At 40.4% G+C, this 12,577-nt stretch overlaps 1 protein-coding gene across 4 annotated transcripts in view; it reads right to left on the bottom strand.

The window, feature by feature from the left end:
• zbtb46 (zinc finger and BTB domain containing 46) overlaps nucleotides 1-5,882 on the bottom strand; it is a 75,891-nt gene extending 70,009 nt beyond the window's left edge. The window contains exon 1 of one of the 4 annotated variants that reach the window (XM_084098913.1): nucleotides 5,613-5,882. Coding sequence is in view for 1 of the 4 variants with exons in the window: in XM_084098910.1 (XP_083955036.1) it covers nucleotides 5,466-5,610 (145 nt within the window). In the remaining 3 variants the exon portion in view is untranslated. Of the gene's footprint in view, nucleotides 1-404; nucleotides 458-5,465 lie in introns of those variants that run through there. The other 3 variants (XM_084098912.1, XM_084098910.1, XM_084098911.1) reach the window with 3 other exon arrangements.
• Nucleotides 5,883-12,577: the final 6,695 nt, after the last annotated feature.

Here is a 12,577-nt window from a genome sequence, read left to right as displayed (position 1 = left end):
ACATTTAAGTGGCGAGTAATATTAATTAACAACATGTACTTACTACATTAGGATTAGTGGCATGTAATTATGCATAATTTACTGTTATCACTGCAGTAAGTACATGTAACATTTGTAACAAGGGCACTGTAAAATAAAGTGTTACCCATACTTTTAGTTACGGTAGGTCATTGGACTAGTCTTTGGTTAGTTTTGGTAAGCAACCCTTATCGTAATACTTTGTGTTTTAGATGTCTATGGCATGTGATGACATCACACTGTCCTCAAAACTCAAATGTGTGACATTACTGCTGGGGAAAAGTTAGAAAGCGTCACAAATACATGCCAGTAGGTTTCACATTTACTTCATTCAATACTCACATATGAAGCTCAGCAGGGATGTACATTAGATAAAGTCTACTTACTCTAAATCCCTAATCACCACGTTAAAAGAGCTGAAGAGGATGAAGACAAGTATGGTTTTAACTGGTGAGGGTTAGCATACCTCCCTGTGTGTAAACATCCTGTATTTAAGACCACGTGTGGTCAGAAAGTAAGCCAGAAACGACTGAGCGCGACATGGGTGGGTGTGTTGTCAGCGAGTTTGTGTGTGTGTTTACTTTTCAAACCCAAAAGCAGCACTAGATTATGTGACGATTTAAGAACCACTAAGCTGGACCAAATCTCACCCCGTACACACAACCAAACTGATAATGAGAGAGAGAGATATTACCGAACATTGCAAGGTGGACAGGCATAAGGAGAAATAGAAGAGGAAAAAACAGAAACAAAAACCTCATGACCACATCCTCTTTTTCACCCTGGGAGTGTAAAGCCCACTGCTGCCTAAGCTCTTGCCCAGTGTATGCTATCTCATTTCCAGGGGCTTTTTTCTTCTTCATTCGGTTCCTCCCCCAGGGCTTTCCACACAGCCTGAGAGCCCCCTCTGAAATATTCACAAGGCACCTGAGGACACAGGTCTTTGTGGGGCGGTTCCAGGGAGGTCGGCTCCGGTTTAACCCACACAACGAGTGCCTAATCTAGGGGGATGAACACATCTAAGTGGCTGATGAGCACAGCTGTCACTCCACACACACACACACACAAACACACACACACACACACAGCTCTAGGGAGCAAAGCGCACCTGTATGCATCCTCACTCACACAAAAGAACTTCCACAATCTAGTTTAAATGTCCACTCGGAAGATAAGCACGGTGAAGGAGTATTTTATACTGGTTTAAAAGGAAAACATTATGAATGAAACTCAATTGACCTTAATAGATCCTATATCAATATCCTAACAAACAGAATATCCCAAATGTACAGCTGCTGGTACACGTCAAGGTTTTCTTGCGATTTTGCCGCCTGTCGTGTGTACAGGTACACGTTCAAACCCAGATGTGAAATCAATATTTTTTGAGGAACTGTATAATAGGCTATTGAATTTGCATACTGCCTATAGATTCATTGATTTTAATAAATGTCTATATTGTCTCAGTTTGGGATTTGACTGTTTGATACAGACTGTCTTTGTTAAACTAGTCGGTTACAAAATTCCAGTTTCACGTTAATTAGTTGTGGCACACATCCCTATTGATAACGCATATGGTGTGAGGGTGTAAAAATGAAATAAAAAATTCAAAACGCAACAATTGTCTGCTGAACAGTCATGTTTGTGTTTAGCTTTAAATATTGATGCGAATCAAAAAGGATGCATTAAACGAGACACGTACCGTACAGATGTTTAATGCACAGTGTTCATGAGTGTGTTTCTAAGCTGATAAATATAATGTCAGGCTTTGTGTGGTCTTAAAGTGAGGGGGAGAAGCCGGTCCCCAGTGTTGTTGCAGGTTCATGATTTCTAACCTGTTACCCACACAGCACAGCCCACAGCCCGGGGAGAGCAGCCATCTTCCACACACTCCACCCACACACACACACACACACACACACTCAGCTGTGTGTCGTGTCAGCTTGCACCCCCATACCCTGCCCCCCCACATCAGCACCCTTTCTCCACCGTTCACACACACACACACACACACACGGCCAGTTGAACTACCCCCTCTTTATCTGTTTCTCCATCCCTCTGCACCATCAGCCACCTCCTCCCCCATATCTTGTCTTTCTGTGCAAATGTTCAGATTAACAACCGCAACCACCCTGAATAAACACAGCACTGCACTTACTTGTTCAACTAACTGCCTGAACCTCCCTCAAGATACACTTGCACATCCACACACATGTTAAACATGTATGCTGAAACATTAGAACAGTACAAACAGTCAAAACAAACTCCAGCGGGGTGGAAACCCTCATTTAAAATGAAGAATAATTCAGCACGTAAAAATAATATTCAGGGTTAAATACAAGTTCTGCACTTTTAGAAGCGTCTATGCTATCTATTTCCATAGAAAATGTCAACTTTAGTTGGCAGAGTCGGAACAGAAACTGTGTTGACAGAGTTGCACTTACAGTGGAAGTCTATGGGGCATTAATTTGCTGTTTTGTTTGTTTTTACGAACTGAGGCATAATTACCAAACCAGGCTCTCTGGAAAAATCTGATATTTCTGCAAAATGGTTTTACATTGATTCTTACATGTTCCGTGGCTTTCAAAGTGAAAAGTCCAGTGAGGGGAATGTGAATCTGGCAACGTTTTATTACATTGGTTGTTGTACGTATCGCGGCAGTTCGGAATTGAGTGGCTCTCAAAGGTTATTCACGTTTAAAAAAAATTTACTATCTACACTAAACCTTTACCATAAAACTAAAAGATAGTGATAACAAAAGCAAACGTGAGCTAAAAACGCATTTGCTGGTTTTTACCATTACGCATTTTTAGGTTGGGCGAAACGATTTTGAATGCGCGATTGCTTTTTACTTTCACTTTTGAATTCGCGATCACGCGTATCCTGTGTATAGGCCTATAATTTGCAGGCATCAGGGAGCCGCTTTCTATATGCTAGGTTTTGAAACCGCTTTCGAATTCACTGCCACTAAGCAAAACCACAGTGGGGGCGGTGCTGCGGTGGGCAAGTAATGAAATCGGTGTAAAGCCGAACACCATGTAACACTGGTAACACTGACTACCACAGCAAGCCTAGTGTAAAGGAATAAACGTTGTTGGTGTTCTACTGCCTTCAGTGTTCATTTCAGCTGGAAAAAGCAGTGAATTGTATGTATAGGTACGTTTTTGGACTTTTGCCAAAATGTAGGTAGAGGCGCATTTTTCCATTGAGCCCATGTTGAATGATCCTCTGTGGTACAGCAAGCCGTCAATAGAGTTTAACTTGTATTTAATATTCTATTAACAGCTTAGTAAGCGCTGGACGTGGACAGATATGATATTTCGGCTTCATTAAAACAGTTCCTAGAACACGACGCTGCTCTTTACTCTTATTTCAGTCCCTCTCTTCCCTTTACCCCACGCAGTAGGAACCAGTTCCCCTCCCCTGCTTTCTGTTGACACAATACAGCCACACCTGTGAGGAAGTCAATATGCATAGTGGACCAAATCCCCCTCCTGTCTAAAATGTTCTCCCAGTTACACACATACGGATTCTCCATTAAACAAAAACACCTGGACACGACCCTGACCTGCAACACTGCCCTCTAGAATGAGAGCTCTTGCTAAAAAGAATACACAAATACAGTGTGTGCACGTATCGAAGAACGCTTTTATCTAAAGTGACGTAAAGCATACTTATAAAGGTATATATTTGTGCACTCAATGTGAATCAAACCCCTGGCGCTGTTAGCAACACGCTCTACCTGTCAAACACTTTATACTCAAGTAAAGGAAGGTGGCAAAGAAAAGACTAGGGAAGCACCATATTTTAGTGCTTAATAACAGTTTGGAACTATCGAAGTATATAACAGATACAAAGACTGTATGCGGATCTCTTGTCCTGGATCGGTCAGTCCAGCACATGGTGTCATTAAATGATTCTAGGCTATCCTGAATGACTGTTTTCCATCCCAGGAGAGAGAGAGAGAGAGAGAGAGAGAGAGAGAGAGAGAGATGGGTGGACAGCCTGTACCTGACAGCACACACACACACACACACACCACTAACATCAAGACAACATCAATTACAATCTTTACATCTACATTAGATGCTAAGGATAAATAATGCCATTGTCATGTTAATTAACTTGTTGTTTAATTAAAATACAGGTCACGGGTGTCAGAGGTGAATTAGACCTATAAAAATGATCTGCAAAGGAAGTTGTCATGTTGGCTTCATTCTGTGTAGATGGGCATGAGGACAGTTCCTTACATAACCAGTTCTTCTGCTCAACTGACTCATTTTTGCACTGCAGACAGTCACAATTCCATAAATATATGAATGTAACTTTAAAAAGCGTGATGTTTACAATTATCCACGTTCTTATATAGTTATGTTATTTATCAGCGAGGTATATTTCGCACGTAAATGCGTTAAGTAGCCTGACATGTATTGTCTGAATACGACATTTTCGCCTATACAGTTATAAAACATTTCCAACAAACCAATCAGAATCGGGTGCACCTGTAGCGAACAAGAGCCGACACGGCGCGAGCAAGCGTCATAATAATCAATACAGAGTGCTACATTCTTTTGACACGCGCTGAACGATACATTGTTGCGCGTAACGCTCGATTCGAATCTATCAATTCCTAGACGCGCGTTCGAATTCATTGTTGACGTATATCTGTAAAACCGCTGATGTTTCGCCGTAGGCGAGTCAAACAAGTGGGGTCGCTCCCCTTAAAACCAACCCGTCAGGGAAGAGAAAATGGAGGAAGACGGAACTGACCAGCTTTAAGGGGGCAGACGGGGGGAAAAAGAGACAATAACCCGAAGAGCAGCGCTCATGTCACCTAACGCTTTCCTCAGTGAAGACTCAAATACACTCCGCTCTCCTCAACTTGAGGGAAGTATTAGGCTACGAGCCCCTGGGTTTAATTATGCAGGAAATAAAATAATAGAAAAGTGTGTCCAAAAAAAAAAAAAAAAATCCCCTTCCCTTTTCTGGTAGTAGGTTTAGGGTGTTGACGCAGCAGAAATTTCCAGCTGGAGAAATTCCCCTTTTGGAGGTTAAATGAGGGGAGGAGAGTGGGGTTAAGCCCTTGCCTGCCAAAGCTGAGCTTTTCATTTAAAAACCACCAACACCACATGCACTGACCCCCCAAAGGACATGATTCTAGGATTAAAACTTATGGCGAACGTTGTAGCCTAATATAATTAGTATTAAGTTCTCAATGGTGAAATGTTAAATACCGCGCGTCGAGACAAAAAGAAAGTCTCCCATCACTGCAATAAAAGTATCCTGAATGAATGACTGCACATCTGACAGCTGTTCTCAGCGCGTGCATCATCTGTCATGAACATGTTCTCACCTGGAAACGTAAAACAGGTTGCTGTCACGCAGTCTACTTAATGACGTGAAATAAAACAAACACACCGGCCTCGCGGAAACTCACAACTTCAACTTACCTGGATACCTGTGTTGAGGCGCGAGCTCATGTCTCTGCTGCCATACATCCAGATGACAAGTCAAGATTGTAAAAGCACTGAGAGTGAAGCCTGTGCGGTGGTCAGGAGAGCTGTTAGAGATAGTGTGGAAAGGTGAGAGAGGCATACCTGTTAACCCATGAGTTCTGGGGGGAGCGCGATGTCGATGCTTTGGAGCTCCAGTGTTTGCTCGTGACAGGTTTGAGAGAGTGTGCACGTCAACAATGTCAGCAGTCAGCTGGGAGACGCGCGTGTGTCGGTCAGTGTAATTCCCCTGCTCGCTGTCTCCCTCTCTCCACGCTCGTCTTTTTCTGTAATTCTCCCTCCCCTGCTTTTCCGTGTCTCGGTATCAGGAACCAACCTCCCCCTCTCTCTCTCTGTGTGTGTGTGTCTCTCTCTCTCGCTCTCTCTCTCGCTCGCTCGACTGAGAGTCAAATACAGGAAATGAGGCAACATAAACGCTCACATTCACCATCGAACCCTGGACAGCTCCAGCTGAACTCATGCAGCCATGAAGCCTCCAGGTCAATTATGAATATACAGAGGGCAACATGCCCACTTTATTATTACAAAGATGCTTATCCTACTAATATGACAGGTGGAATACGGATGCTGGATATAAATTTGATTTCGTCCTTGCATACTCAAAATCAATCAATAAAAGCAAAAATAATTTGATTAAAATAAACATACAGTAAAATAATTTAATTTAATTAAAAATAAATGTTATAATCCGAAGAATCCCCGTTGATTTTATACAATTTGATATATGCATGACGTGTAAATATAAAACTGTAATTTGTGTAATTAATATATATATATATATATATATATATATATATATATATATATATATATATATATATAAAACACACACACACACACACATTGAATCATTTAGCAGACGCTTTTATCCCAAGCAACTTATATTATGATGTTAAAATATGTAAAAGGAGCGGCCATTGTCTTTCCTAATTTCCCCTTATTTAATTTTTCTCCCATTGATTTTTTTAAAACACGAATTGCACATTTTAAAACTCGTCTGTTAGAGCTGCGAGTGCCCAGTTCACAGGGCATGTGATGATTTTTCCTGTGGCTCCTGCTGAATTTGCATGAGGAAGCGTCTGTGCGTATAGGCGCGTGTAGGCGTCAGTGAGTGAGCGGCTGCTGCACGCTTTTGTCCACTGTGCGCGTTCTCGAGCGCTTGGAGAGGGACACGCGCCCCCTAGCGGTGAGAACGGCGCGTCGAATTCGCCAACGCGGGCATGTCTCAATCACCTACCGACAAATGTAAATCACAGGAGGCGTGGTTACTTTTGCTCGTTTAGCATATTCTCAGAGATACAATGAATTCTGCATGGCTTTACACCAGTTTTCAGTTTTTTGTTATTTGAATGCTGTCAGGTAATGGTCAGGCCATTTTGAATTGCACATGTGCGTACTTGAGAGCTTTGGCCAGATCAGAATGTGTGTCAGGCAGGGTGGGTGTGTGTGTGTGTGTGTGTGTGTGGATTAAACCCATTGACCTGTGGCAGGGCTCCTGTCTTAGGCTCCTGTGTACGCGTGTAATGCTGATGTTCTTTAGCCACTCTCCGCATCCGCAATCCGTGTCAAAATCAAGCTGCTTTTCTCCCTCGCTCTATCCGTCTGCCTGTCCATGTCTGCCAAGCTGCCTGACACAACATAGTCTGCCTGATTACGCCCCCTTTTATCCTGCCACCTCTTAAACACCACCCCCCTGCTTCCAGCAAGGGGCTCAAACTTCATTAGCCCTCTTACGTATTTATTCATTCATATCATGAGCACTCATCAAAGCCGGGCCAGAGGGACAATGGCCAAGGAAGGCCTCGCATACACATAAGCATAGGGAAGTGTCCAGACAACATAGCAATCATATTATTTTCAAAACCTCTCAACAAATGCACAGGCAGTCCTGCTAGTGCTAGAAACTCTAGGCTAGAAAAAAAAAAAAGTTTTTTGACAAATTACCCATGTGAAAAAGAAGTGCACTTTAGCATACTTTCAAAAAGAGTACTTGAAGGGGTCATAGAATGAGAATTCAAAAGTTTTAAAGAGAGTTCCACATGTAATACTAGCTATTTCATATGCAAACATGTCAGCCAATCACAGCAGTGGGCGTTTACACTGAAGTCTCACAGCAGACACGCCCCTTAAAACAGAGCGTTCAAATCAGAGGCTAAAATCAGGCTTGGAAAAATTCCTTTTATTTATAAATTATGACAATTTTTGATGTTAAAATCATACTAACATTATAAGGGCACCTCAGGAAACATAAAATAATAAAATAATCCAGTCTATGACCTATATAAGAATATATTTAGTTTTCAAACTAATTGCATGCTTATTGCAATTAAATGAAAATGTATTATAATTAAAAATTATATTAAATGCAATTAGTTTGACTTAAAAGTGCTTTTTTAAGTATAACTTAAGTAGCCTATAAGTTAAGGATTTAAGTTATAACTTAAGGACTTAAAGTCCCCTTATTATGCTATTTTAAAGTTTCCTAATGTTGTTTTGGAGTCTCCTACAACAGGTTTACATGCATCAAAGGTAAAAAAAAAACCACTTACATTTTCTCATAATATACACTTACATCACCACGTTTTTCAATAATTCTCAAACTACTCGTCAGATGATTCAGTCCCTCCTTTCTGCGAGCCTACTCTGCTCTGATTGGTCTACTCTGCTCATTATCATAACTGAACTTCAGCTCCGGAGGCTTCCTCAGTCCTCAGCGATTGTACACACTGTAAAGACAGTAACGATGACGTCGATTTTCCCATATCAATCCGAGTCCAATTATGAAACATAGGAAGAACTAGTTATTCATCTTGAACTCAGTGATATGCTATTCAGTTTGAGGTACATTATGAGATGTTTCAACTGTAATTCCTCACCATCAGCATTAACAAGATTATGTCCATCAACAAACCGATGTGTATATTTCAAATTTATTGCGGTGCACATGCGGGAACTGCATTAACTGTATAAATAACAGTGCATACGTTAGCCGAGCACTAACGTGAATGACTGGTGTAACATTAAGGTTTGTAAAACAAATCTCTAAAATTACACAAAGTGGTACAAATGACAGACAATCTGCATTAATGGACACAGTTTTATGTAATAGTGGGCCACAGCTGATTAGCATCAACTATTTCAGTAAGACAGTAATAGCGCGAGTTAGCCGGGTAGCTGGAGACCTACACAATATAAAACACAAAACGAAGTATTTTGAACACCCAGTAGAAAATATATCAATAATTATTCATACAGGTTGTGATTCTGAGGAGGCAGCTGGCCCAAATAAACTGGGTACTGACTCATCTTTCAAGAGCAAACGTTTTGCGAATCCTATGTTGAACTCCCGCGAGATTTGAGAAGCAGTCGTCAGTAAAATGACGTGTATGTGGGCTGGTCAAGTTGTTCGCGGGCGGACAACGTACAACATAGGTGGGGCATTATGTAAATGTATTTTCTAGTGACGTAGAACCATCACACAGTGGGATTCGACAGACAGATGACTCGTTTAGGCGGTTCAGAGTCGATTCTTTCTTTTGGGAGACAATAACTTTATTTATCGTGCACTTTCAACTTTACAACTTTGCAGACCGTTTACATTCACAGACAGCTATATTACACACTGCATGAAAGGGAATATTCAAAAAACCATAATAGTTGCACCTTAAGTATATCTTTATTAAGTATATTATGTAATTTCACAATGATTTCTATTGTCTTTGAAATATGGTTAAAGTTTATAGTCAAATGTACTGACAAGAACTTTTGGTAAACTAAAATACTTAAATGTAATTTCTTTTGAAACTTGTATGTCATGTATTTACTAGTACATTTAATATATATTAACTTTAATTGTGATATCAAATAACACACTACAGTTAAAATTATAATCAAGCACTTTACGCGTGCTTTAGTATGTTAGTCAACACATCAAAATAAGTGCACTTCTTTAAAGCACGACAAAACATTATTAAAACAATGATTTAAAATGTTTTTTTTAAATAAAACTTTTAATTTGACATTATTACAAAGTGCACTTTTTTAAGTGTAATTTTAAGTGTTAATTAATAAAGTGCCCCTCTCTTTAAGTATGCTTAGCTGGCCTTTTATTTCATTAATATTACATTATTTGCAAGTACAGTTTGTTTTTAAATATACTTAAAAGATTTGAAGTACACTACAAGTGCATGTTCAATACAGTTAAGTAAGTGCACTTCTTTTTCACAAGGGTAGGCATCTTGTTGCTGCCTAAAAACTTTATTTAGGCCACTACAAACACATTTTAACTCATCAATACACACATGTACGCACAGATCGTAGATGCATAATTAAAAGAAAACACTCCCGTAAGACGTCAGTACAGGAAACGAGAATGGAGTCCAAGTGCTGACATGTGTTTGAACTGTGACAACAGGAGGAGAAACATAAATAGCATCCTTGCAAACTTTCTGAAGTCTGAAATTAATTGCGTCTTTACTCCGGCCCCCCTACCGTGAAGCGCAATAATCGCACACGTCAAACAGGCGGGAGCAAAATATATATATATTTAAACATTAACTGTCATAAAAATAGCACGGATGGATTTCAAAGCACCGTCCCCCCACCTTTCACTATCAATTTGCCAGCGAGCTGAATAGTGCTCTGTTTCTGCCAGTCTGTCAGTGGATGTGAAGGGAGACCAGGTGTGTGTCTGTTCTATTCAGCGACGGTGCTGTTTTCTATGGGGAGTGCGGGGACGTGGTGTCCATCTAAAGGTGCAATGTGACGATAATGGCAGCTGACAAAAACCAAAACCGACTTCTACACTAGTACCTGCTCTCAAAAAAAAAAAAAATACTCAAAACAAACAAACAAAAACAACATTGGAATGACAGCAAAACAATGACACCTTCACAGGCATTATTGGGTGAATGGAAAAGAGGTTGGATAAACTGAGGAAAGGGAAGTGAGAGTGAGATGTGTAGTACTGTAGATTAGATACGTGACCGACTATCAAACAACATAACAGCTCTCAGGTGTCTGCATGTCCATCGTCGTCTAGTCTGGTCAAGTCTGGTCAAGTCTAATCTTGTCATCATGAAGCAGTGTTCAACACAGGGCACTTTCACACCAGAGCTTTTGTTGTGGACTCAGGTCCACTTGACGTCAGGGTTCAGTTAGTTTGGTATGGCGTTAAACTATAAACAAACAAACAAACAGTTTGTTTGGTTGGTGTAAAAGCATTTGCACCTTGTGTTAACTTGTGTGAACCAGCAAACCACACCTCTAAACCACAGTCTTATTTTGAAATGTTGAGCTCAGAGCTGGTGTACGATTCTTTTGGACTTGCAGTTGGTATGAAAACAATCCGGGCTAATTTGCACAAGTGAACAGCAATTGGTTATATATTAGTTTGTTAGGCCTGAAACATCCTCTACTCAATTACATGAACACACTCTTCTAGCTACTGTACAGAAGCTCAAAGTGTCTTGGTGCTACGAAATACCTCAGACCGTATGTGTTGCATTCTCAGTGTTGTATGGTGGCTGAGAGAGCTGAAAGTGCTGCAACTGAAGAAAACACCATCAAATACAGAAATGAGCTGCAAATACTCACAATGCACATATGATCAGGATGTTAAAGTAAACAAAAAACGTTGCGAGTATTTGAAGTGTGTTTCTGTATTTGGTTGCTTTGTGAGTATTTGCAGAGCGTTTCTGTATTTGATTGCTTTGTGAGTATTTGCAGTGCGTTTCTGTATTTGGTTTAGGGCTGCACGATTAATCGCAATAAAACCGCACGCGATTTGGCAAAGGCTGTGATTATTTTATGCGCAGCTTGTCAGTGGAGTGCGGCTGATTGGTAGTAAATACTGCCCCATTTGAACGCCAGAGGGCGCTCTCATGCAAACAAGATAAATATGCCCCGCCGCAGAAGTACAATAATTAGCATCATTCCAGGAAATCCCTATGGCTGTATCTGAATAAACAGAAGATCGAAACGCTTTGATTAAACATGACTTATAAATACACGACTGCCTTATTCTGTGTAAGAAGGCACATCATCTCAAAGAAGGATGCTAAACTGTCGTTATGAAGTGAGTTTGGAGTAAATGCATGTTATTAAATGTTGTCTGTTGTTGGACAAGAGGTTCATAAATGCTTCTCATGTTTTGGAAAGATGTTTGACGCGTGTTGTTTTTTCAAATGCACGTTATAAGTGACTCAAACTCACAGTGCTTTCAGATGGAGCAGCGTTTACAGAGCCATACATCAATGACAAGCTGCGCATGAAAAAAATAATCGCAGCCTTTGCGATTTTAAAATCGCGATAAGCCATCTAAATTTAAGTGCGATTACATGTAAATTGCGATTAATCGTTCAGCCCTAATTTGGTTGTGTCGTGAGTATTTGCAGAGCATTTCTATATTTGGTTGCTTTGTGAGTATTTGCAGTGTGTTTCTGTATTTGGTTGTGTCATGAGTATTTGCAGAGCGTTTCTGTATTTGGTTGCTTTGTGAGTATTTGCAGTGCGTTTCTGTATTTGGTTGCTTTGTGAGTATTTGAAGTGTGTTTCTGTATTTGGTTGCTTTGTGAGTATTTGCAGTGCGTTTCTGTATTTGGTAGCTTTGTGAGTACTTGCAGTGTGTTTCTGTATTTGGTTGCTTTGTGAGTATTTGCAGTACGTTTCTGTATTTGGTTGCTTTGTGAGTATTTGCAGTGCGTTTCTGTATTTGGTATAGCTTTGTGAGTATTTGCAGTGTGTTTCTGTATTTGGTTGCTTTGTGAGTATTTGCAGAGCGTTTCTGTATTTGGTAGCTTTGTGAGTATTTGCAGTGCGTTTCTGTATTTGGTAGCTTTGTGAGTATTTGCAGTGCGTTTCTGTATTTGGTATAGCTTTGTGAGTATTTGCAGTGTGTTTCTGTATTTGGTTGTGTCGTGAGTATTTGCAGTGTGTTTCTGTATTTGGTTGCTTTGTGAGTACTTGCAGTGCGTTTCTGTATTTGGTATAGCTTTGTGAGTATTTGCAGTGTGTTTCTGTATTTGGTTGCGTCGTGAGTATTTGCAGAG

The sequence above is a fragment of the Abramis brama genome (genome assembly GCF_963993115.1).
Source record: "Abramis brama genome assembly, chromosome: 22".
NCBI classification, from domain to species: Eukaryota; Metazoa; Chordata; class Actinopteri; order Cypriniformes; family Leuciscidae; genus Abramis; species Abramis brama.
The sequence above is the reverse complement of the archived record's forward strand: the minus strand, read 5'-3'. Positions and strand labels throughout refer to the sequence as shown.